The sequence below is a fragment of the Amphichorda felina genome, assembly GCF_050947745.1.
Source record: "Amphichorda felina strain 45539 chromosome Unknown scaffold_5, whole genome shotgun sequence".
NCBI classification, from domain to species: Eukaryota; Fungi; Ascomycota; class Sordariomycetes; order Hypocreales; family Bionectriaceae; genus Amphichorda; species Amphichorda felina.
The window spans coordinates 2,162,311-2,189,328 of record NW_028145045.1 but is presented as its reverse complement, the minus strand read 5'-3'; the positions used below and the strand labels follow the sequence as shown (position 1 = coordinate 2,189,328).

The window sequence follows — 27,018 nt, the reverse complement described above, 5'->3', positions numbered from 1 at the left end:
TGGCCGATAGCCGACTTTTCCGCGGGATTGCAATCGTCGGGCGATCATCGTGGCTTGGGCGACCTGTGTGATATTATCCGTGCTGGTGGCTTTGGATCTTCAACGATCTTGGGTTTTCCAGGGCCAGGAGGAGTGCCAGTGACAGATTGACAGAGTCCAGGTCGAGCGCTGAGTTGAGCTGAGTTGAGCTTCGGTGCCTCGGACTCTGCCATCTCTAATCTACACCATGCTGGGGAAACCCCGCAATCGCGAAAACAAGCCTCTGGTGCCTGGAGCTTAGAGCTTAGATCCACATGGCTATCCGTAGTGCGCAGTAGTGCTCCTGCTAGTACGGATACTCGGTGCTACGTATTTGATGTTAATGAGGATTTCAGGATAGTTGGGATCTGAGGTGGACATCAAGGGCTGCTGACCCGACAATCGCAAAGGGCCTATGGCAAGGGTGGGTATACTGAGGCTCTGAGCTGAAGTGATGCTGCACCTTCTTTCACATCCTTTCACGTGCTGCAGCACAGATCAGGCCGGTGGAAATGCATTGCGTGTCCTGTTGTGTTGATATTAAATGCTATGATTATGGCTGTTATCGACACAAAGTACGTACACACAGACAGGGTGGCTTCCCAGTTGCACGGTTGGTTCGAGGGTCACCTTACGGATACAAGGTAAGTACTTTGCAGACACGGCTCAAACTCCCCAAACGTCGATCAACTGACTACAGCAATTCATCCTTGCCAATGGCACGGGAATAGCCAGCGCCCCAACATACTCGTTACTCCTTGGCCCGTTGTTCTTTCCTGCACTCCCCCTCCCCCCTCTCTCATCCCCTCTGCGCAATTTCTGAATTCTCCCGTTTGCCTACTTACTCATCACTAACCACCATGGACGATGCCTTTGCCTCACCCCCTCCCACCTGCACCGTCGCACTGCTGAGCTTCCCAGCTCCCTTTGTCATGCTCGTCACGATAAACCGGGAGAGCTCCATGAACTCGATCCCCATGAAGGGCCACTGGGAAGGCCAGGCGCTTTGGGACTGGTTCGACGACGAGCCAGCCCTCAGGGTCGCCATCCTCACGGGAAAGGGGAACAAGGCCTTCTCGTCTGGTGCCGATCTTTTGGAGGTGAGGTCCCTAACAGCTGATCACTGGCCTCGCAAGGTGCCGCCCAACAGCTTTTTTGGCATCAGCCAGCGCGTTGGGAAGAAGCCCGTTATTGCTGCCGTTAATGGCTACGCATTTGGCGGCGGCTTTGAAATGACCCTCAACTGGTGAGCAGCATTCGTCATCATCATCGTCTAGTAGTGTTACTATTATAGATCCGCTTTTGTCGCATGCTAATAAATTCTCCGCCATGCAGCGATATTGTCATCGCATCCCCTCATGCCTCCTTCAGCCTCCCCGAGGTCAAGAGAGGCATCGTCGCAGGCGCAGGAGGCCTTCCGCGCCTCGTCAGAGTCTTTGGGATGCAACTTGCCTCAGACATGGTCCTGACCGGACGAACCGTGTCTCCGGGGGAGCTCAAGCACCACGGCTTCCTGAAAATATCCTCCACCCCAGAGTCTCTGCTGGACGAAGCACTCGACATGGCCAAGCACATTGCTGCCCAGTCGCCAGACGCCATACTCGTCACCCGCTCTGCTCTGCGTCAGGCATGGGCGGCAGACGTCGACCAGAGCGCCCGGATGACCTCACAGCTCTATGAAAAGGCGCTCATGGAGGGGGAGAATGCCCGTATTGGTCTCAAGGCCTTTTCTGAAAAGCGGGTGCCAAAATGGGTTGCATCCAAGCTGTGATAAAAGAGATGTGGCATCATGAGACGATTTACGGTCTATAATGAGAGGGGAAGGATCAATGACCATTGATATGGATGGAGAGCTGGAGCTTGGCGTCGGGTGACCTTGGAACACTCTCGATAGACCGCAGCGCGGCTTCTGGGCTATTTATCACAGCTTGGCTCCTCGTCTCTTGGCCTGGCCCATCTCCTGTCGAACGGCCAGATCGGTAATGATCTCCTCGCTCCCGCCGCCAACGACGTGTACCCGCAGATCGCGCCCTATCTGCTCGACCCTCCAGCCCAAGCCGCCTCGTTGGTAGCCCGCCCCTCCAAAGATCTGCAGCGCCTCGCGATTGGCGAGCTCGAGCAGCCGCCCGCCGTGGACCTTGGCGAGGGCAATTCTAGCTGCCAGCTCCGGTCCGATGTCCCCCGTCACCTTAGCATGGTAGGCAATCTGCTCGATCCACGACCAGTGCGATTCGATGTAGCGCGCCATGGTCGCCAGCTTGTGGCGGATGACTTGGTTCGAGAAGAGCGGCTTGCCGAACGTCTGGCGGTCAAGGGCGTACGCCCAGGCATCCTCAAGGCAGATCCGGGCATGGGTGTTGGTGAGGATGGCGATGATCAGACGTTCTCGGTTGAAGTCTGGCCATGGGCAACCACCGCGAGTTAGAAATACCCTTCCGAGTTGGGGATAGGGAAGTATACTCACTTCTCATCAAACAGGGGAATCCGTTGTTCTCCGCTCCAATCAAGTTCTCGGCCGGAACGACAACGTTCTCAAGGGCGATCCAAGTGCTCTCGGCGGCATTCCACCCGGTATTCTTTATCTGGCGGCGTGTGACACCTGGGAGGTCTAGGGGGATGACGAGCACAGAAATGCCGCCGACCCCGGGGCCACCGGTTCGTACGGCAGTGGTCATGTGGGTGCTGCTCATGGCCCCTGATATCCATTTCTGGAGGAGGTTGCCCAATGTCAGTCATATGTCGGGGGTAATATCATATCCCGGGATCTGGGGCATTGGCACCTTGTGTCCGTTGACCACGTATGCCTTTCCATCAACAGTCTTCTCGGCTGTTGTTCTGAGATTGGCCAGGTCCGAACCGCCTGATCAGACTTGTCAACCCACGACTAGGCGACACGATGTGTGGCGAGCAGCCGATTCCCCTTGATCTTACCTGTGGGCTCGGTCGCACCGAGACAGAATGAAGTCGTCCCCTTGAAAATGCCCGGTAGCCATTCCTTCTTTTGGTCATGGTTGCCAAAGTGTACAATCGGTGGTGTGCCAATGGCCGACCCTCCGCCCAGGCCCGTTATGACACCGCTGCTGGCCACTCTGCCCAGTTCGTAGTTCAGTACTACCAGGTGGAAGATGTCCCATTCTGATTTTCGTGTAAGTTCAATATCCTCGGGTCGCTCGGGATGACGTGGGACTGGATGGCATCAAGCAGCGTACCTTTGGTATCAATGCCAGCGGACGTTACAGAGCCCCCTGCGTACTCAGCGGGAATGTCGCGAGAGGAAAACCCAGTCTGGACGAAGCGGAGCTTCTCTCTCTGGGGGACAGCGCCCGCCTCCTCCCATTCCACCACATGGTCCATGACATGCTCCTCTAGATAGCTGCGGACAAACTGGGCTAGTTTGCGATGGCTCTGGTTGTAGTAGGGGGAGGCAAGACCGCCGTTCCAGGACGGCTCTGCAAAGGGCGCCTGGTTTCCGAAGGGCTCCATGCTAAATTCTTTTTCGTAGGGGGGCCAAATTACCAATGATGAGAAGTCCAAGGGCGGTGGACGCTTATGGGGAAAGCAAAGTTTAGTGGAAAGTACAGGTTAGATGTCAGGCGAGATAGAATGGTTCAAGGCGTCCTGGTGTGATCAATAGGGTGGGCGGGGCCAGTCCTATGCCGATATACCATGTAGGTCGGCAATGGACCATCCCTCGCTGGTCTGATGGGGAAGATTAGTGCTCTCCGACTCCTCTCCTGGCCGCTGGTGTTCGCACCATCGATTCACCCTGCTGGTCCAGGATTGCTCCTGGTGGGCCCACACGCATATCCATGCCGGAGTGCGGAGTCGAGCTCCCTACCCCAGATTGTATGGATTGCGCCGCGTTGAGTTGATGCGGAGAAGTATGATGCCAGCCGAGGCCCAGTCGGCCAAGGCCAGACTCCCATGATGTGGGGGAAAGTGTTTGCCGAGCTCTAAGGTGCCTTGGTCTGAATACTGCCCTTCACCGCAACAACATGGGGGAGAGAGAAAGGCTTGGAGATAACGCATTAATGAGTAAGAGACATAAAATAATAGCCATACCCAATATTACAGACAATCAGCCTGCCTTGTTGTGCGACCAAGTTGCTCGACAGGTCTCGGCTGGCGAAAGCAAGGTGGTCATCATTGCGGGAGGGGAGGCGCTTGCATCTTGTGAGTCTAACTCATACATATAGTAGTGAATACTGTCGTTGCATGAGCTAATCAATGTCTGTTGTGTTAAGTTGGCGGCTTGCGGGGAATCTGGGAAGATGCCTCCTCCTGGATGGACGGCACCGGACCCGACAAAGGCGGTAGTCAGCGCCAGTAATCTCGATACTCGAGGGAAGAGCAAGTCATTCACAGGGCATATTGACTGGAAACCTGAGATTAATGTTCCTCGGCTAACGTTTCTTATCAGATGTTGCTACCCGACACGAGACGAGCTTGGCAGTCCGCATCTATCCCTTTTATGAGAATAGCTTGAGGTCGCACAAGCAACAGACGTGTAAGCAAAACGTGGACGAGTCTGCAGTCATGTGCGCGGCCTTTGATGAAATAGCATGTCGCCACGAATGCAGCTGACGATCAGGAGAACGTCCAAGAAACGCCGACGATATCGGAAAGGTGACTGAGCGCAATAGGATGATTTGCGCGCCCTGTAGGTTTGTCCCATGTCTCCAGCAGTGACCCAATCGCACGGGGAAACCCAAGGTAGTGTGCTGAACCAGGCCAGATCCTCGCCTGATGAATGCCTTCAACACTGTCAATCTCGCGGCGTCTGCTATCGTGACTACGATCGAGCACGCTGAGGCACTCAACATCCCGCAGAACAAATGGGTCTATCTCCTTGGAGGAGCCGGCGCTCGCGAGACTGAACACTGTGGGTCTTCACACCTACCTCCTGGTAGAATAAAGAAGTAGTGGCAGTCAAAGACTGACCGAGGCTTGCGACATACGCAGTCTAGGAGCGACCATGCCTCTACCGCAGTCCGGCGCTGGAGCAGTGCATTGATGAGGCCATGAGCGTGTCTGGTCTGAAAAAGGAAGACATTGACTGCTATAACTTTTACTCGTGGGACCCCCTTTGTTGCTGCTGCGGAAAAGATGAGCCTTGGACCACGGTAGGCTGATTCGAATTCTCAGGTGTTTCCCCGTCGTCCCAAAACTGGCATGCAGGCGCCTGAGTCTTGACATTATCTCGCCAGCAAAGCCAATCTCACTGCTAGGCGACCTGACATCTTTTGGCCGCGCGGGGAATAATTACTCGATGCATGTGAGTTCGTCATCGCGCCTATCGGGGAGGTCTCGGGGTCGACGTGATCCAGGCCCTTGCAGAGGTTACGCGACGTATCAGAGACGGGACGTTTCGAACAGCTCTCATCCTTCTCAACGGCGGCGTGCTCACATACCAGAATGCTCTGTGCCTGTCTCAACACCAAGAAGGGACCACTCAGAGTACCGACGGATGGGGAACCCCGAGCCAGCTTTGGCCAAAGGCTTGACGGTGCCGCCTGTTGTTGAGCTTGCACAGGGTGACGCATCCATCAAGGTACGGGTGCTTTAGCGCAGATTTGGCCACGATCTTCCAATCAAGCCCCTCATAAATATAGACATTCACGGTGGGGTTTGATCGCCGGGGCAAGCCGCGCAAGGCCATGATCATTGGCACCGAGACAGGAAGTGGCTATCGCTTTCTGGCCAACTATGGCGACGAGATGACTTTGAACAAGCTGTGCAACACAGGTTTGGATCCAGTGGGGATGCGTGGCTACGTCAAAGTGCAAGCTGACGGCAAAACAAGTTCTTTGTCAGCCTGGATGGCAGGTTGTGAGGTTCAAACATGTCACGTTCGCTCCGTCGTGGTTGTTAGAACGGTGACGATATAATTACTCCCGATTCCCGACGACACCAGTTGCAAAAAAACATCCAAAAAAAAAAGCCAAAAAAATTTGTAGCGTCTCTTTGATTACATGTGTCATCCTTAGTGCAGGGGCCATGCTAATCTTCTCTGTCTGTGTAGCTGTTAGCGGGATTCGAACGCGCGACCTTGAGTCGGGGAAAAACCTACATCGTTTCAAATAAACCATATGCCCGAAGGCAAAGAATGGAGGAGTAATTATTCTATATATACCTTTACTCAACCACGGGCAGCACAAAACCTTGAGGACATCGCCATTGTCATAATCTTTCTTATTCTTATTATTATTATTATTATTATTATTATTATTATTATTATTATCATTATTGTCAAAATAATCGTTAGTTATTAATGCACATAGTGACAGCCTTAGGTTGGTGCCGCTGGTGTACGTAGGACTTTGCAGAGTGAGTTCGTGAGAAAGACTAGGTACGAAAGAGGTAATGCCCGACAATCCGCGGTCATGCGGCACAGCAAGGATGTCTTCGCAGTCTTGTTCTGCGCGACAGTCCCTACACTTGTCCCTTCTGAGAGAAATGAAGCCTTTCGCTAGGGATACTATTGACACAGGAACAGATGGGGAGCCAGCCGCGACCTTCTCCTTGGAAAACATTCATCAAATCCAGCGCCCCGTACGGAGTATCAATGAACATGAACTTAGCCCAGCAGCCCAGGAAACTTTTGAGCCCACCCCCAGGCCCACTTGGCCAAGAGTGGTACCTGTCACCGGACCCGCATATGAAGTCATCAATTACAATCGTATCGAGAGCGACGAAGAAAACGGCTCATCTTTTTCCTTGGGCCGGCGATGATGGTGGTGCACCATGTTAGTAATAGGTAAGACAACACAAACCGCGTCGCCGCCAACATAGGCTTGAGTACCCGAGGCCCTTTGGTGCCTTACCGCCATTCTCACACTGATTGCTCTGGTACTTGTTCTCCCGATATATGACAACCACCTCATGCCCAGGTGGCCGCTCGGCATCACTCTAAACACAATTGTCGCTCTTCTGACCACGATGTGCCGTTCCATCGTCATAAACCCCATACCCGAAGGCATTTATCGGCTAAAATGGAACTGGTTTGCGATCCGCTCGCGGTCTCTCAGAGCTCTCGATGATAGCTTATTGCTCAATACAACACTCCCTCTGGATAATCCCGTGTACCTATGAGAGGTTGTCTACGAAAATGACAGGGCTTGAGAATAATTCAACCGAAGGGTTCAGGGGATCGTACTCAAATATACACAGTGAACTGAGAGATGGCTTTTGGAATCCTCTAATACGCAATTGGGGAAGGGCCTGTTTGATGGCCTGAATAATAACACGACGACCAAGGATTTCGACGAAAGGACGTGGAACAACTTGAAAATAGCGGCAGAGAACATCGGTTAGAGCCTAACAAACTAGTGTGTCAGCCCTTGTGCCGGGTGCAATCTTCAAGACTGGAGGGTGATGCTGTATGCGAATATGATGACCGAATTGACAGCCTGCAAACCCTGGACTCAGACGGACAAGTCCACGGCCAGATTCTCTCCATCGAAACGTTCATCACTGTACGTTGGGAGTGTTTGGGCTTTATTACCGCCCAAGTTGGCTTGGCAATGGTGTTTCCGGTAACGATTGTTTCCTCACGGTGAGACTACATGTAGTTAGCATCGTCAAGAGCTCCAATGTCGCAGAGTTATTTGCCCGGCAGAATGGGCCGAGTGGGGTTCAACCAAGAGCCGGCAATGCGTTACTAGGGAAGTGGGAAAAAGAGGATGGGAAATGAAATTTGAAGCTGGAACCCTGGACAGTTAATGAAGGAGGGGACACACGCAATTTGCAAGGCCCCAAAGCTGTTCAGTGGGATATTTGGCCAAATCTGGACGCCAACAAGAAAAATATACATAGCGTGGTCAAGCGGCGTGACGAGTAGAATAGAAGTCGAAGCCACTTCTAGGATATCCCTGATCGCGGGAACAATCTCACGACTGGCACCTTGCAACTGCTAGTATTCTGGTACTCCAAAGAGTACGTCGGTCCTTCTAAGAGACTTTGTAAAGACTAGAGAGTCGTTCCCTTTGAAAAATTGAGGGTCGTAGGTTTCTCCAACAGGATAATGATTTAAAAGATACATGTGGCTTAGCACACATGGTGCGGGGAAGTAACTTCAGCTCACACTTCTCCCCAGTTTACGTCGATACCTCTAAGGCTACTCGTGGTCTCTTCCCGTCCAATCTCTTCCGAAATTACAAACCCTTCTCTTTCCCACAATGGCGACTCTGAGCTCTGATGGATCTTCGTCTGGACCAGGCTGGATCGCCACCTTCCAGGCACAAGTATTGCATACTCAAGCCCTGTGCCGCTCGGTGCAAACATCGGCCGTCCATGAGGCTGAATATGCCAAATTGCTCTCCGAGGCTCTCCAAAGACTCTTGTATGAGAGGATGCGTCTGGGGAAAGGAGACAATACTATGCCAGAACAATGGACCAAGGATGCAGTCTCTTCCCTCTCTCGGCTCGCCTCCAGACTAGACCCGGACAACAGCTCACGCAGCCAACCTCCCAGCTCAAGACCGGCGCTTACATGGCAACTAGAGAACGATGAAGTGATCAAGTTTGTGGGGCTACTTGATGGCTTGCGAGGCGACATTCGACGGGCGCACCTGAATAAGATGAAGTATTATAAAGCTGCATTTGAGGGAGCTTTTCCCAGGAAGGTTCTAACATCAATTTAGTGATGACTCACACATGCCTTCTCCTGCGCCACCTGTGCTATATATCAGCAAGCTGAACCAGTCGAGGAACCGGCTATTCCCACCCCCACAGCTCGGGCCGTGGGTAGATGTAGGCAGACTCTCTCGCTGGCTGCTTCACTGCGGCAAGCACCATAAGGCCCACTGTCAATTCTCGGCTCAGAGCGAGGAGATATTCAAGTACCGTCCGCGTCGGCTCATAGACGTGCAGCGCATGTGTCTTGTCCCATCTGTCCCTGGGCAGCAAATGCGGTATGCGGCGCTGAGTTATGTTTGGGGGGCAGGGCCAGCGTTCAAGACGTTGAGACGAAACATCAATCTATTGCAGCAAGAGCGCTCCCTAAGCGCCGATGAGCAGGGTCGCAAACTGGCACAGTTGCCAAGAACTATCAGGGATGTCATGGAACTCACACGGCGACTTGGGGAGCAGTTTCTTTGGGTAGACTCGCTGTGCATCGTGCAGGACGATGAACAAGACAGAAACGAAGAGTTGGAACGCATGGGATCCATCTACGCAAACGCGTATCTGACCATCGTTGCCTCCGGAGGCACTGCGTTCACTGGCTTAAGGGGAATCGAGGAGACAACTCCTCCGATGAGGCGGGTATCACGGGCGCCAGAGTATCTGCTACACGGTCAAGATTACAGACTTCGCCGCGCACTACAAGAGTCCCACCGCAAACTACAGTCGTCTCCTTGGAACCACAGAGCATGGACCTTCCAGGAGCAAATCTTCTCGCGACGCCTACTCGTACTCGACCACACATCCGTCGCATGGGAGTGTCACTGCGCGGTTTGGCTAGAAGGGATGGAACCTACCGAGGGTGGATGCCAGAACAACAAGGACATGGTTGCTCAGGGTTTCTCGTTTAGTGTCCAGCCGAGTCTCAAGGACTACGCACGCCACGTGGCCGAGTTCAACCGCCGCGAGCTCAGCTTCCCGGAGGACGCCTTGGACGCATTTAGGGGGATTCTCAGAACCCTCACCAGCACGGCGTTTGCTGGGGGGTTCATCTGCGGGCTGCCGGTGATGTTCTTCGATGCTGCGCTGCTGTGGTATAATCAATTGCCATTGGAAAGACGACGCGCTCGACGAAAAGATTCTGTTTACGGAAGCGCCAGTGCCAGTCTCTTACCTCCATCATGGGCATGGGCTGCGTGGGCGGGGACAGTTACTTTCCCGGACTGTGAGTATAGTCCTGTTGGTCCTCGAGATGCTGATGTGCGGCCGCTTGTACATTGGAAGCTTTGGGACAATGAAAAAGAGAATTGGGAACCGATATCATCAGCTAGGGGTGATCAGCCACTGGAGGCGCTCGCAGAGCTAGAACAGTCAGCCGCTGCCTCCGCCGGGGAACATAACAGCAGATCAGGTTGTGTTAACCCCCCTTTGTTTAGTACGGAGGGGAGGTCCCATCTGTTGTTTGCGCATGCCTCGAGGGCATATTTCTTCATTATGGAGGTCTTCGGTGAGGTGCAGCTTCTCCTGTCAGATGGATCTGACGGCTGTGCTGGGATGCTCACGTCTTGTGAAGTACTTGACCAAGATATAAATGCCTCGGATTACGTCTGCGAGGTAGTTGCTGTTTCAACTTCCATCATAAATGACGAGAAAGTGTATAACGTCATCTGGATTGAGTGGGAGAATGACGTTGGATATCGAAAAGGTGTCGGGAGGGTATTACAATCAGCCTGGGAGACGCAGGATTCTCAGCGCATTGACCTTTTTCTTGGTTAGACTCCCGTATCATACAGAGAGAAGGTAGATGTATATTCAAACCAAAGTTCAGTGAAAGATCAGCTCCAAGGGTGAGTATGCCCCAGCCAGACAATGTCCAATATCGTTTAGAGCGCCATCACACCCGCGACCAACCGTGCAATTGGCAGTAAGAATCACAACGGCGCCCCCTACCATTAGCATTACCAGAAAGGCTTTTAGTTTCGGAATGAATACACCCAAGATGTCTAGCATCAACGGTAGTCGCGAGGTCTAGATAAGATTAGTAAGGTACGAAGCCGCCTAGATGAAGTATCTTCGAAGTGGCACCCAATAAGTACTAAAAGCGTTCCGCCTTAGGCCAATGGTGCGTGTGCATATGAAGTGGAAAGTAGCGCTACGTTCTTGACAGGAGTAAACAATCGTGAGCAAAGTGCGAATAGAGTAATGCAAAGTGATATAAATAAAATAACAAACCCGAATTTGAAAAATAAATAAAAAAAATTAAGCAGTCCGTAAAGACGGACTGAAGAAAGGGTCTGGCCGGGGATTGAACCCGGGACCTCTCGCAATGGTGCTTGGGGTTATTCGGCTCGCGCCGTCCCTAAGCGAGAATCATACCACTAGACCACCAGACCGGCTATTGTGATTGGTTCCAGGAACGCTTGGATCTACTCTTCAGGGGAAGCTCGCTGGCTCACCACGAGCAATTCATGGGGCATTGCACCAAGACTTAGTCTTCTTGGAGAGTGTTTCCGGTCTGGTGTCTTGCTTTTAACGTCTACTAAATCCTGACACTTCTGTTTTCATGGCCTATCTAGATAGTAGTGGCTAGAATAAAATAGTTCTAGTAGACATACCTTCAAAGTATCTGTTCCTCAGTACTACTTAGCGTTCCCCAACTCCGTTTGACCATCGTCAATATATGTATCCAGAACTCGTCTTCTACGCTCTCACATATACCAGCAAATGCGTATTTTCTTTAAATAGGCGAATGCTCACTACAGGTAAAACATTTATCACGTGTCTCCAATGTCATGTTCTGTCATATCCGCTCCAAATCATTATGTATGCACCGGGTAGCTCATAAGTTCCTGACGACCACGACTGAAGGAAGGTTTCTCTGCCCAAATATCTTCTGCTATCTAATTCTCTTCGTATCACACACTAGTGCTAGTGAACTCAGATTATAATGGGAATATATTGACCCTGTCGATGCATGTCTGGTTAAGTGGCTCAACCCATGATGGTCGGGTGCAAGTCGACTGGCGGGCGGGATTCCTGGAGGCTGCTTAGTCATGGCCCACGGCGCTCCTGCAAGCAACCGCACGCGCGTTCGTTTGCCAAATTCAACCCCCACCCAATCCACGTTACCAGAAACTCGAGTTCCTTGACCAACTCATCGATTTTGTGGATAAACATCGACTTGCCCTCATCTGAGGTGTTAGTAAGATATTCGCACTGCACTCCTCTGTCCGCCAACTTAGATCGCTGGATTGCGAGGCGAAGACCACGCTCGTCTTGACGCGAGTCGACGTCTGCAAACAATCTGTGTTAAACATCAGCTGTTTGGGCTCTGCGATCCCGTGGTCATCGAGACCACACCAAACGTAATTGGCAGAACACACAATGCGCACCCGCCAGGCAGAGCGGAGAGCTGGTGCTAGACGGCGACTTCCACGGTCGGCGGGCGAAATCGTTGTGGATCATGGCGGTCCGACCGACCGGCTGGCTAGCGAGCAGGAAGATCAGGGAAGTGAGTATTCAGAGGGGGACGAAGACAGCGAGCCAGATCGGAGAAAAATCCAATCCACGCAGCGCCACATATCAAAAGGCCAAGAAAAGTCAAAGCGGCGAAGGTGGCCTGTGGGAGAAGCGACCAAGCAGCGTTATATCAGTCACATCTGCAAACGTTGGAAGTTGGCCGATGTAAAAGACTTCTTTCAGCTCCCTGCCGAAGATGCGCGATTCTCAGCTGTTGAAAAAGACGAGTTTGATCCCGAGAGCTACAGCGACCATCTTCTCAAGAACCTGTGGACCATCGCAAGAGATTTGGGATTAGACCTCGACAGTGCGAGGCTAGAGGTTGCTAAGGCTGTCCTCCAAAGTAACACGACCACCAGAGCCACGAGGTACGGGCACAAGGTCCTGCCTTCAACGCTCCAGCAAGTGATAGAAAAGCATAATGCGTCTAAGGTGCGTTGTTTATAATCTAGAAGCTTGCATGAGGCACTGTTGGCGCGGGACTCTGGGGAGTTGGCTGTCATTCATTCACCTCCATGAAGACGTCACTTGGCCGGTCTTCACCGCGGCCGCACGTTCCCCTCAGACCCAATTTCTTGAATAGGTGCTACCCTTTCAGGAGTTTCATCCGACTGATTGTTTCTTCCTTACTACAGGGTGATACGACGAGATCCCCTCAACTCTTGCCCCGTCCAGCGCCAGATCTGCCCGAGCCCAACGATTCTCCACCTATGGGTCCAATTCCCACCTCACCTATTCCCGATGCCGCCGCGACTACATCTACTAGGCAAAATTCGAAACCAGGCACGTCTTTAGTCATTCCCGAGACCCCTTTATCGTCTCGTCGTGGAGGCCGACTTGCCTCACCCGATCTCGGTGGAACAAGCAGTCTCGCGGCTGAGTATACCTCGCCGTCAGAGGGCGTTGGAAGTGGAGAGGGAGAACAGTGGTGGTCCCCAGGTCGGGATTCCAGAGAGCACACTCCACAACTTCCATCGGAGAGATCGCATCTTGGGGGACTCCAGACATTGCCAACGGTAAGCAACAGTCTAGAACTCCTCTGGTCGCAGGATGGCATCTAAAACTACTCTCCAGCTGAGCCTCGGTCAGCATTCCTTTGCCGTTTCTCAACAAGCTCTACCATCTTCTCCAGGCGTCCACCACGGTAGAGGCCCTTCCTCGAGAGTTATACTGTCGCACCCAGCCCAACGTCTCGTTATTAATCGACCGCCGAACCCCGCAACCATCTGGACTACCACGTCTACCGATGAAGCGGCCGCAGTGCTCGCCAGCATGCCATCAGCCACCTCCGGTCACCACCTAACCTCTCAGTCTGCATACGAGTCCACCCCTGATGCCACATCTGTCGGACCAAAGAGAGTCACAAGCAGCCAGGATGCTCATCCGCAACCTTCGCGGAAGCGCCCACGGACCTCGACTATTTCTATAGGTTCCTTTCCGAAACCCGATACCGTGTCCAAACAACTCAAGGCTTTGCGTCTCGAGAGAGATGTACTTAAGGCCAAACTTGCCGTTGAACGAAACAAGATGGGCGACATAGCGGATGAAATTAATGAGACTAAGGCCGTGTTGGAGGAGCTCGATGCAATTATTACGAATGATGAGTTAACCACCCAGCACACCTCTGCGCTCCAGGCGCTTGACGCACTCGGGCGAGAGTTCGGTAGTCTTTTTGGCGGGCCAGGCACATTACTTGACACGAGCAGTGAGAAAAATATGAGGGCTCTTTGTTTACTCAAGCAGCAACTGGAGTCGAGCAGGGAAACCTCCATTAGTTGTCGGGAGGAGGCCGAGTCTCAACTCTCGATGATGCAGAATAATCTTGAGGAACAGGAACAAGAACTGGAGGTGTATCAAGAGAGGGCACAGGGCCTGGAGCAGGAAATCGGGAAAATAGACAGAAATATTCACTGGTTCGAAAGGAGTGCTGACAACGCCGCAGAATGAAGGACAGGCAGAGGGTTAGGGGGACTGTACTAGCTCCCTGGATTCCAGAGTCCAAATTGGACGTGTCTGATTAGCGTTTGGAGTACTGGAGTACTTATTCTTCTCATGGATATGGTTCTATGGCAGATTGGGTATCGTTTGTAAAGAGGCAAAGTTTGTCCTTGGTTGTGTAATAGAGAAAGAGGCAAACCCTCTTTTGATGCATCGAAGATACCCGCACGTTCCGAACACCAGAGACGACTTAAGCGATCTCACATACACAGAGAGAGAAACACCACCAAGACGGTGAGTTGAAGGGGATGATCGATGCTTGTAACACTTACAATTTTCTAACAGCTCACTATTTCTTGCAATAAAGTAAAAACAATGCAGCCGCTATTTGAAGGCACGGGCTGCTATTCAAACTACGCTATCATATTAGCTGACAAGGCCAAGTATATTGGACTATTATAGTAGATTATATGTGGGTTGAGTGCTTGCTGAATGCAGGTCGGGTGACTCCTGGCAGCTCCTCTTTAGGTTACTCGCCAAGTTCAATCGCACGAGGCATTCCTAGAGCCAGTACAACGACAGATTTGAAGATTTTAGAGCCTCTGAGTCACCAATCGTCTTGGGTCGCTTGTTGGAAATGGGTACCTCACGGAAGAAGACAATTAATGACAAACTTAACTTATCCGTAGAAAGTTTTCCCCAATTAACCACCTGGGCAGTCTGAAGAACCTGATCCTATGCTCCGCGGATTCGGTTGCGACAATAAAAGCCAAACGTGTGGCACTTGATATTCCTCGGTCAGCCAACCGTTTAAAAGAGCTGTCTCGCGCCTACTTACATGTACTAATGTGCATACAAACGTGCATACTTCGCATCAGCCGACTTAGCTCGATGATGAATCTAGCAATCCTGTGTCATTCACCAGGATGACAGGATCTTCTCATGGGTAGCCATCAGCCACAGCTGAGAAAACTCAGTGGCCTGCTGTCTTTTGATTCCAGTTCCTCTTACACTCGCGTCTCCTCGCTACTCGGCGTCCGAGCTCTCCAATGTCCAGTCTTCAGTCTTCAGCCTTCAGTCTCCAGGAGGCCACTGAGCACCGCTGGGTATTGCCGAGTGGATTGGGGAGACCCTCATAACTCATACCTTTCTGTTGCTGACCAACAAACATTTGCCATCCAAGTTTCCTGGCGCTGGGGTGTCAGGTACCATGAACGACCAGGCCCCTGCCAACGGAAGCAGCAACAGGGGAGTCCGTTCCTCGAGCTCTCGAGCCTACAGTCGTCTAGCTTGCTTAGGATGTCCTATGCACTCTAGCGGGGGCATAGCTGCCAGCGATAACTAATGCCACGATGGCCAAGTCGGTGATGGCGAGGCCAAGGTCGAAGATAACGACGAGGGCAACAACGAGATTGAAGGAGAAGACAACAATACGGGTATTCGCCTATTAAAGGCTTATCGCCACTCCCCGGAAATGGTCATTGGACTTCTAAGAGACGAATGATGGACCCCCGCGCAACGACAAAAAAGTCCAATGTTGATGACAAATTCCTTAAACAGCTTTTTAGAGAACTCGACAACGAAATCGCCCAGAATTTGATCAACGCCCAGAGCGATGGCAAAAGGGCCACTCTTCATTATGTTGTTGACGCTGGCCATCCCAAAAACGCCAAAGTGGTTCAAACGCTGCTCGATCAAAAGGCGAATTTGAACGCCAAGGGAGAAAGAAACCGCCATCCTCTACATATTGCTGCTATTCGCGGTTGTAGGGACGTCACGCAGACGCTCCTAAATCACAAGGATAATCTGGTTATCGACGCCAAGGATACCGTAGGGTTAACCCCCCTAGACCTTGCATGCTACCAGGGTCATTACGGCGTAGTCGATTTGTTGATAGAAGCCAAAGCGAACATCAACGTGAAAGACATAAAGGGAGAACACTGATGCGCAGTGCGGTCTCGAATGGCCACGAGCGTATCGTCCGCTTACCCATGGAAAAGAAAGCTGACACCTCCATCCAAGACAATCTTGGTCTCACTGTGTTGCACGAGTCAAGTCAAGAAAATAAGCTTGGCATAGTTGAACTCCTGCTCAGTCATGACGCGGATGCCAACGCTACAGATCAGGATGGATGGACATCTTTACATACTGCTGGAGTGCACGGAAACGAAGATGTTGCCAGAATCCTGGCAAGACGGAAGTCTCTATAGACGATGTGGACAACAGAACATTTACCGCCCTGCACATTGCCAGCTCTGGAGCGCCAAAAGAATCAGATATGCTGGACAATCATACCGAGTTTCTGGACGATGACGTCCCTAGGGGACAGCAGCGCAAGTGGGATTCCCGCAAGCCATACAAGTATGCCGAAATTGTCAAAAATTTTCTGTCCCAGGACGTCAATCCCATGGCAACTACAGACAAAGGTTGGACGGTTTTGCACCTTGCGGCAGAGGCGGGAGACGCGGAGAGAATCAAACTGCTGAAGGCAGGCTGTGACGATCCGGAGAAGCGGTGTTATGACGATTTAGAGAAGGTGCGACGTGCTCAATGGAAAAGAGGAAAAACCCCTTTCTGTTGCATTGCGAAAGAAAAACAAAGTCACTGTTGAGCCTCTATTGCGTGTGGGCACGGCCAATTTCGGCGTGAGAGATATCGACACCAAATTTCTGATCTGGGCTGCTTCTACCAACAAGACGCTTGAGGTCGCTCGACTTCTGCTCCAGAAAAGCACCAAGTTCAGCGGGGATCTCAAAGAAAAGAAACAATGGGGCCCAATAGAATGGGCTGCTCACCGGGGTATGCCGGAGGTGCTGTGGGCTCTCCTGTGCAGTAGTGAGCGAAGTAAAAATATGGATCAGAAGATAGAGTCCGCAACAAAAGTAGCGAGGGAAGCCCGAGATCGTGCCGGATAGACCAAAGGTCCAGCTGGACACAAGTCTGGAGCCTCGGCCGGCAAGGTAAAGCATAGGTCTCGGAGACAAGAGCGAAAACCCTCCTCTGTACCAGCAGGATCAGGGGTGAAAGTGCAATCATCAAAAGGGGGGATTCGGTGCCCAAGGGGGGTGAGAAGGATTCCCGTCCAACTCGCCATAGACAACCGGGCAAGAAACATAACCCAAATAAAAATCGGCAAGACGACTATGACCTCATTCTCAACATGCTACACAACCTTCCCATTGACTAAACGTTACGCTACAAGGAAGTGTACCAGAAACCGCTCCCTGACGGCTACTCCTCGACCATCCTCGATGACTACAGCGCTACAATGGGTTCAATTCTACCCCCAAGGAGATCAGTCTGGGCACTCAAGAATATGTAAAACTGTCAACGACACAATATATGGGGATGGGCCTGGTGCGACCATGTTCGGAGCCGAAAGTCCTATGGACCAAAAGGGCTCAGAAATTAAACATGGAGACAGCGAGCGCACAATCGAGCAGCGAAAAACGTACGCTGGGAAAGGTCGACAATTCACATGGATCCACCCACCTACAAATAATGTAAGTTCAATGCTTCCATGCATATCCCACTCTTTGAGAAGGCTCTGACCTGTTATAGGTAAGATGTTGGCTCTATAGCTTCACATGTGAGATCCCCGAACTTTTGCTGAAAGCACTTTGCTCACTAATCCAGATTCTCTGCTGTAGCTTACTCACTTCTTGACGGCATTCCTCATCATCACCCTCGCCTCAGGTACTCCGCTGGATGAACATAGCGACCTCGCCAAAAGAGGGTGCTACGGGAGCGGCATGAAATGAGGTGGCAAGAGAGCGGCCGCCATCAACTACGCTGGCCAGTAGTGTGGTGAGAATTGGAAATCCTTTTATATCGAGAGTAGATCCGGATACTCATCGCGATCACTCACACCCTACTCGCCGAGTTGAAGGGGGTCAAAACGGGCAGGCGTCCCACATTTCAACCGTTGGCTGAGATCGGGGGTTAAAGGGGGTAGTATGGCCCTGTCCGCCGTTTTGATCCCCCACCCGGCGGCCGAGGCACCAGGGTACATTAACCTGCAGAGAGTGTCAACCACCCCCTCAAAATCCACTGCTTTGCAGCATAAATGGCTTTCATTTAAAGGTTCCCTGAATCAATATTATGCCCCATATAGAAGCTTACATTGAAAAGCTAGCCTAACCGAGGCAGGGGTGTACATAGAACCAACAAATCCCGCTAACAGCCACCGGGGATATGTTCCGTGGCTAACGCCAAGCAATTCCAACATACCTACGAGCAAGCCGTCAAAAGATCCTCTCCAGGATAGTTTTAGCCGTAAAATTTTTGAGTCAATACGAGGTCTTGGACATACGTACTTGCTATGGCGGCGGGTGGCAGTATTCAACTGAGGCAGGAAGACGGGCAAAGGGTCAAGTACTGACGGGAGTTGGAGAAGACTGGGCATGCAATAAACACACCAACAACGGACCCACAGAAAGGTGTTGATGGTGGGGCATCGGGATTTCTTGAGGAACAACACCACCACTGCGTCCATTGCCACCAAGCTCTCTGATTTCCGCAATTTCCCCCTCCTTCGGTTAGTCAGATTCAATGGGCATGCATCACAAACGCAATTGTGGAATCCAAACGCTGGAACCAAAGTTGGCCTGGTAATCACCGGCGACTTCACTGTACCGCATCACGGTGAAACGATGCTGCTCTACACGGGGCCTTGCCTGCGCATCAGCATCGTCAAGCTGTTTGCCGCCATTTCATCCTTGCTAATCCTCTCTATCATACTTTTCTATTATTTTGACCCATTTGACTCTGGATTCTCAGTCCTGAACTCGACCACAGCGGCATCCGATCACGAGATCCCCCCTATCCCGTCCGATTGCCCCAAGCCCTATCCCGACACTCCAAGTCGACAACCCCAAGCGATCGCGCCATCCCTATCCCCGAAAGACCTACTATGTCGACAGGTAAACGTCAACGCTACCGGTATCCCCAAGCTTTTCCATCAGAGCTGGAAGACGACAGAGCTACCATCTAAGTTTGAGCGATGGAGCGAAACTTGCCGCACAATGCACCCAGACTGGGAATGGGTATTATGGACAGACGATGATAACTATCAGCTTGTCCGGACGTATTTTCCCTGGCTAGAGGAGACATACTTGGGCCTGCCAGGGCCTATATACCGCGCAGACTTCTCAAGAAATCTTTATATGTATATGTTTGGCGGGTATGTATAGTACTAGGCATATCATACGTAGAGCCCTAGAATAATATAGGATCATCTACTAATAATTTAAACACAGGGTTTACGCTGATCTCGATCTCGAATGTTTACGGCCTACGGCGGAAGCACTAGAACCATACCGTATCCGTATCATCAACACAACAGACACAGCGCCTAACGAGCGCCCTATCGCAGACCATAGACCCCTTGCTGTCTTTGGTCGCCTAGGCTCTGATGAGTCTTTCGAGCATAGTATACCAAATGCTTGGATGGCTTCCTCCCCACGACACCCCTTCTTCATGCTACCGCTGAAATCCGCGCAAGCCGAGGTGAAAAAGAGCAAGGCTTTTCTCCATCAGCTATGGTATTGGGTCCCATCTGCTGAAGAGGTTACGGGCCCTATTGCCCTACGGAAAAGTATACTCCGCTGGAAGTCATCTCTGAAAGATCTGTGGGCTGAAATAGTCCTACTCCCACCCGACTTAATATACCCGTTCAGCTGGAAGACGCCGGGAATGTCGGGGTATATATGCTCTACGATGAGTGATAAATTCGACGAAGTCAAGTGCAAGGAGAGGCTGCAGCTGGATAAGAAGGGGAGTCTGACATTGACGTTTTGGAGCCATACACATGAGGGCTCGACTTCGAACACAAAGAACATTGAGTATATCAGCCATGATAAGTAATAATAATTCACCTTTGGGATTTCCCGCATAGTTACTCAAACTAGTATAATTGACGTCCTGTCGTGATGCGCGCCGGTGACCAAGCTATTGATCGCTACCGGCATACCATAGCTACGTCTGAACGTTGTATAGTATGAAGGGTGTGTGGCGGCATGGCAGACTAAGACGATTAAAGGCCCTTCGCAAGTCAACCAGGGGAATTTTGGCCACAAAAAAGTTACGCAATATTTATATAGATACAAAGGCACTATAATAGTAGCATATTTCTCAACGGCGATAAAAGATCATAGACAAGGTAGCCAAATACAGCATACCTCAGTGACCTCCAACTGGCATTTGGAGCCCATGCCTAGTTGGAAGCAGTTTCGATTTATGATGAGCACCTAATATGAGCAAGATTTCTGTCGAGATTTACTGGAGACAAAAGTAATAGACCGGCGGTCTTTAGATTCGGCGCCGTCGGCTGAATTCAGGCCCATACCGTGGCTCAGTAGCTCTAGAAACCTCGGGGAAATGAGATATTTGGATAGGCTTCTTTTTTATATTAATTATGCTAATACATGGCGATCAAAAACCAACACCATAAGGTCCGAGAAGAAGGGCCAAACTGTTGGTCTATTGGGTGTCACGCCTCCGTTGTGCCCGGGTTCACTTTCAGATCAATTCTTATTTTTGTATTTCAACTTCATAATACATGTGCATTAGTGATATAATGGCTGCTGAGTAGCAACATTAGACCCATTCAACCCTCGAGTCGTAAGAGTGCATCTTACCTGCATAGATACATGTAATGGCGATTGCAGGACTCCATTTACAGAATCCCAGAGCCCGCCCAGGTGAGTCTCAGTTCACTTTCAATCCCCTCTGTTCCCTCAATGACAAAGTTCCCTCAGTGACACGACCAAGGAGCTACATACATGTATGGGTATCGGGTTCTCGGCTACCAACAAGAGCTGTCTATCGTTTAATCAAGCAAGTCTACTTAGTAATTATTCCTGCCAGACTCTGTCTTAGATTATAGGTTCGTGTTCTCCACCAATGGCAAGGCGTTAGAACTGTTGTCCGTAGTCAATGCCATTGTCAATTCCTTCATGTTCGCATTAACCCCCTCGAGACAGTGGCCACCTGGTGCGCCCTGTAGTTCGATGGACTTTTGTCATTGTGTCCTAGTAACTTGATTGTTCTTTACTCGACTCTTGTTCTCATGTCAATTATACCCATTTTTAGAAACAACGAGGTTTAGTTTTAGAACAGCCCAGTTTCTTCCTAGATGGCCTAACAGCTTGTTAGTTCCCTAGTTCCTTGAACTCAACTATTTTACAAGTATAAAATCGATGCGCTTCGTCTCCAACTTTAGCTTATCCCCACTGAGTTGTTAGACAACACAGCACAACACTAAATACATACATGCCTGCGGCATATCCATTCCCCCATTGTCAGAATCAAATCGCTCTCACAACTCAACACACACACACACCACTATTTGCACAATGTGCTGCCACTATAATCCTTCCGGGGAGGGCTCGCAGCTTATCAAAGACACCTACACCTGCCAATGTGCCTTCTGCTATTGCTATGTAGCCGTCGTCGGGGAGTGGGATGTGTGTGCCGACTGCGATGCTGGCGAGCATAAGTCAACTGAGGCAGTGCCTTAGGCCAAGGTTAAGAGGTCTAGCATGCGGTGCTTTGCTGATGGAGGCTTTCCCTTCCCCTTTCATTCTTCTCATTGTCCGGCCCTCGTTTGATCAAAGCAATTGATGTTAGCAAAGCTGACTGAAAGCGTGTGCAGGCATAGAAAATTGACAGAGATCGGGGGCTTAAGCCCTTGAACAAAGAGATCGTTTATCATCAAGAATAGTTTCCATGCCCATATGTGACTGCCGGCAGTTCCAAACTGCGCCCTAAAGTATAATTGAATTGCCTGTCTCTGATCTAGTCTTGTCTGAACATTAAGACATAGGACTTGCATGTTCTTATTAATAGCGGATGGAGAGTAGGAATGATGTGGCCCTAGGATGCTGCAAGACAACAGGCCACAATACGGCAGGTGGATTGGGTGGTACCACGTCACTGCGACGCCTGATATGCATGTTAGTTAACCGTATGGCTGAATCCCCGTAGGGGAGGCCTGCTTCTTAAGACCCCGCTCTCGCCAGCAACCTCAAATGTTGGAATTTCTTGAGTCTCTTCCCCCCCCATGGGTATTTGTCGAGACTGCTGCTGATGCTGGGCACGACGACTATGGCCGAGGTACGGTGCCAAGTTCAGACTGGCCCTCTCGTAATGGGGTATCAGGTGGGCCGCCGTGGTCCAGTTCCACGTCCACGCCGAGGTAGGCAAGTTCTTCTTCCGCCTAGCACTGGAAGTATAGCGCATCGTACCCTGTATTTTCATGGGATCCATCCTTCTCTGGGAATTCCTAGATAGGAAGGCCAGCTTCGCGGAAACCCGAGACGAGTTGCTTTTACTTGCTCGAGAGGACCTGACCTTCTCGCACCAGGTTAATCTAGCTGGTTTGAATTACCTCGAGGTATGTCTTGTTATGAACCTCTCTATATAAGATTCACGGAGTTGAAAAGAAGAACAGCAGTTTTTGGGGGATGGATGGAACTCATTGTGAATCTGTGTCGCCTATATCCAGGCAAGGGCTTCGTTTCAAGCCGGAGAATACCCATAGAGGTGATAATAACAAAACATGTCATAGAAGCTGCAGGAATGACACCTCTTTACGAAGCTCTATTGTTTGAAGATTTCACATCTCTTGATGACCTGATCAGGTGATCGGACAAGGATGTAAGAAATGGGTTTGGCCAAACGCCAATGCATTTTGCCGTACGGTACCCGGAGCATCTGGAGAAACCTCTGCAAAGGGGCCACGATACGAATGCTGCTGATAATTTTGGCGCTACGCCCCTCACATATGCCGCCCGGGCGCGCCAGATAGAGACTGTTACCATCTTGCTGGAATCTGGAGCAGACATTCAGCATTCGCTAGACTCTACACGTACATATCTTGATTAGGTAGCTGGAGTCGAGTGGTATTTTAACCTGGTTCCGAAAACCATTGGTACACTCCAACATATTGAAAAGATATCCGCCGCTGAGCTCTTAACAGAGCACTTGATCTACAGCATATTGCAGGGTAGCGTCCCTGGAAAACAAGTAGACGAGGTGCTGGGAAACTTCCTTCTACTCCGCCCCAACCGAGATCCTATATTAAGGTCCGTGGGTTATGATAACAGTGGCCGGATTCTGGTGCATGAGGTGTCTCGAGTGGAGCATCTGGAGATACTACTCGAGTACGATTACGACATTATGGGACCTACCACAGCATCCGGAATAGATTTCCTTTTAGTCTCGACATCACATTGCGATTATTCCTTTGGCAATCTCCACCGACTAATCATCAAAGTTGTCGACTTGGGAGCAGATGTGAACTATACAGATTTGCGGAATCGCACGGCGTTGCACGGCTTGTTGTCGAATCGCCGTGTAATAATATGTGATGGCTTTTTCGGATCCATCGTAACACTGTTGAATGCAGGTGCCGAAATGCTACACGAGGACAACTGCATGTGCTCCTGCGCACCGGATGGTTGCATACCTACTCCTGCCATGGAGGCAGATGATGTCCACCTCGCGCTTGTCACGCTGGAGATTCTTTACACTACGGAAGAACATGCAGCAAAACTTCGATAAAAGAAGCTCCTCCTCTCATATACTCGCAGGCTCAAGCACGAAAGGCTGGGAATGACTCATGTCTGCTGTCAGCGAGATCCCGGCTGCATGTGGCCGATGGAGCCACTTGCCGACGAGGCAAGTCGGGAGATTCTCCAGGAGGAGTCTGAATTCATCGTCATCCTATAAAATGAGATGAGCGTTCTAGAAGAGAAGAAATATAAGGAACTGCTCGGAATCTGGTTGTCATACGTGGGACAACCTTTCCAAGAGGTGGTAAATGCAACCTCATGGTAGCAGGTACGTCTACACGCCCTCGTACACAAACATAGACGACGGGCCGTAATGGCAAGATATCAATTACACCCCATCTCCAATATTTCTCCTCCTGTTTGTTTGGTCTCTGATTTTTATTAATCTAGTCATCCTTTGTCCCTAACTATGAGAGAGACTGTTATTCCACAATCATACAAGAATCTCCAAGACGTATGGTCGATCTTTTAATTGCGTAGACCATTACGTATTTTTGCTACGTTGAGCAGGCTTTCCAAAAAAGCTCTATTCGGACAGAGATGGGGCTAATAGTACCATCTATCCTCATGTGCCGATAGGTCGGGACTGAGGCTGAGTGGTATTCAAAGAGACGTGCGGGACTGCATCAATTTCTACCTTGTTTTGGGCTGCCGGTCGAGCTGTTCGTCAACAAGGTTCGGGAGCAGGCTCTAGATGACTTTGCGTGGTGGATGAAATATGGTGATAGTGTCCCATTTACCACCGTGGAGGGTCTCGAGGAAGCCATTGGTCAATTCCTCCACGGGCCGAATTTCGGTCAGGTAGAGGTTGAATAGACGGTTAGTATTGGGGAAGCCGGAACATTTAGCGGTCTCTCACAGGTCGCTGGAGGGTGACTAAAATTAATCGGGGTTCGTTTATTTATATCAAAATGTGTGTAACTGCAATCGCTCATCGTCCAAACTTAGTTGTACATCGATGTAGAACGATGGAATGACCCAATCCAACATGAAGTTCCCAACGCCATAACTCCGGATGACCCAAATCCCCCTAGATTATTTTACCCGGCCAGGGATTGATCAACCCGCTTTGCAGCCTGGATGCTCAGCTCTAGTGACTTCTTTTCCTCTCCCGTCAGGGGCGTCACGGCAGCACCACCCATACAGCTCATATCTGGCTTTGTCGCGCCCTTGTGCCACTTGCCATCCATCATCCACGATTCCGGAACATCATAACCGTCGGGGTCTACCAACTTGTTCTTCAGCAAGCTCCCGTTGTACCATATCAGCTTGTCGTCATCGTCGACGTGGGCAATAACAAAACTGCAGACGCGGGTTTCGCCTTCAGATTCCTGCTCCCAACCCAGAATAGACCCGTAATGTGCTTCAAAGGCGTAGCCGGACCCGGCGAGTTCTAAGCCAAGCCACCAGGACTCCTTATCCCCGTAGGTGAGCTTGTATGTAACTTCGTCGCGAACTTCGAGCGTGTTCTGCCATGCGGTGTGGAGGAGACCCATTAACACCTCGGGGCGAGATTTGTCAAGCACAACCACACCAGAATCACACTCCTCCGCATAATCCTCCGTCCAGACTAGAGAGTCGAGCATAGCGGGAGACGGTTCCTTGATCTGGTCTTTGAACCAGTCGTGTCTGTCGCGGAAGGCATGCTGCCATAGGAGTCTGTCGTGGAAGAGAAGGGCGCCATGTTCGATGAAGGCGCGCTGGTCAAAGAGGGCCTCGGCCTTTTGTAGAAAGACGGCATCTGCATCCAATACGATCACCTGCTCAAACTTGGATACCACAGTGGCGAATGGCTTAATAGCCCAGCCCCCTTCTGCCAGCTTCAGTGTTGAATCGTCGACGAGGGAGAGAACATCCAGGAAGGATACATCGCGCGCACCCTCGAGGGCAGCAATCCTATCGCGGTCTCGCTGCGGGAGATCTTTGTCGCCAGCATAAGCGACCTGAATAGGCAACTCACAGCCCAGAACAAGTCTCAGCGAGCTGATCAAGTGGCCGGCGAAGCGAATAGCAGCCTCCCCTCCTCCGACGGGGATGACTATTCCGCGCGATCCGGGTTCGAACGATGATCTGAGGTCGTCAAGTGGCGTCTCACTCGAAGTGTATTTTAAGAAGGGCAAAACGCCTATAGCCACCTTCTCTATGGCGGGGAGGACTTGTTGACGGGCCGGGCTTCTGCGATTGAGGTGGTCCAGAGCGGACAGCCATTGTGCGACAGCTCCCAGCCGCTTGCCAACCTCCCAGAACTGATCTTTATACGGTGCGTGAATAGGGTTGCTTGTGTACTCGGAGGCGGTTTGGGTGATGTGATCGATATCTAAGTTGGATACTGAGAATGGTCGATGGTCGCCTTCGACGTGGGAGACAATCTGGCTCCGTTCATATAGGAGACCCAACACGACGAGAGAAAAGATGAGAAAGGCAATCACTTTTGCCAGTCGCACTTCCAAGGCATTTCGAGTGAGGAGTTGCAGGCGCCGTTGAAGCATCTTGGCGAGCACAGAGTGTTTATCGCCTGTTGACTGGGTGGCTAACTCGCAACATGGAACCTGGGCTAAGAAATGGAGATGTAAAAAGTTTGAGATGTCGGGAGGGTGACGGCGGTCGTGGACTCGTGGTATTTTCGTGGAACCAACGACAGTGCGGCAAGACTAAGGGGCGCAGCAGCACATTGCTGACGGTGGGGACTTCAGCCAGTTGATGGTTTGGCAAAAGATGTGTGGGTATCGGGGATCAACTCAGAAGCTTGAACGGATAAAAACACCAGACATTCAGGAATAAAAATGGAAATGCTATAATAACTGAAGAAGACGTTGCAGGAGGAGGGCTGAAGGAAAGGCACAGAACAAGTACGGAGTAGTACGAGAACGTGGGCCAAGCTTGAGCTTGTGACGGACCCGAGACACATGGGGAACGCCAGTGGTGGGAGGACAGATGGCCAAGACTCCAGGGGGGTCTAAGCGGCCTGAAGGGTACGTACTCTGTATACTTGTACCTAGGTAGTACTTATTACAGCCTGACGCGTGGTTGCGGTGATTTCCTCTTTAATTCTTTGTTCCGCAAAAGGATGGATAACGAGCGATACCCGTCCCCTATTACCAGCTTACCCGTTGGCTGAAGACTCCGTGTCTTGAATTTAGTTGGTGGGCTGCGCCCCACACGCACAACCCTCAGCCAACGGTTGGGGGCGATTTGGGGGCGATTCGAGGCGAGTTGAACCTGAGTGGCTGGTGAGCTCGGAGGCAGGAGGATTTCGGCGCCCAGTGGGGTCCCAGTGGGGTCCCAGTGGGCCAGTGCTGTTGATGATACGAGTACGATGTGGGTTTGGTGGTGGATAAGAAGAATA

General features: G+C 51.1%; 3 protein-coding genes and 1 non-coding gene across 4 annotated transcripts; 1 reads left to right on the top strand and 3 right to left on the bottom strand.

Moving 5' to 3' along the window:
- Positions 1 to 878: 878 nt before the first annotated feature.
- Positions 879 to 1,789, top strand: ACO1O0_005520 (enoyl-CoA hydratase/isomerase family protein; the record flags this gene model as incomplete). Its single annotated transcript, XM_083194938.1, has 2 exons — positions 879 to 1,264; positions 1,354 to 1,789. The coding sequence occupies 2 exons, from the start codon at positions 879 to 881 to the stop codon at positions 1,787 to 1,789; spliced, it is 822 nt and encodes a 273-aa protein (XP_083049851.1).
- A 150-nt stretch (positions 1,790 to 1,939) lies between these two features.
- On the bottom strand, positions 1,940 to 3,501 carry ACO1O0_005519 (acyl-CoA dehydrogenase/oxidase; the record flags this gene model as incomplete). The annotated part of the gene is made up of 5 exons (XM_083194937.1): positions 1,940 to 2,415; positions 2,483 to 2,726; positions 2,799 to 2,878; positions 2,950 to 3,204; positions 3,228 to 3,501. The coding sequence occupies 5 exons, from the start codon at positions 3,499 to 3,501 to the stop codon at positions 1,940 to 1,942; spliced, it is 1,329 nt and encodes a 442-aa protein (XP_083049850.1).
- A 7,429-nt stretch (positions 3,502 to 10,930) lies between these two features.
- On the bottom strand, positions 10,931 to 11,033 carry ACO1O0_005518. The gene has a single exon. It is a non-coding gene; the product is annotated as a tRNA-Pro (tRNA).
- A 13,679-nt stretch (positions 11,034 to 24,712) lies between these two features.
- ACO1O0_005517 (uncharacterized protein) lies at positions 24,713 to 26,161 on the bottom strand (the record flags this gene model as incomplete). The annotated part of the gene is made up of 1 exon (XM_083194936.1): positions 24,713 to 26,161. One exon carries the CDS (start codon positions 26,159 to 26,161, stop codon positions 24,713 to 24,715), a length of 1,449 nt encoding a protein of 482 aa, XP_083049849.1.
- Between the last annotated feature and the right edge of the window lie 857 nt (positions 26,162 to 27,018).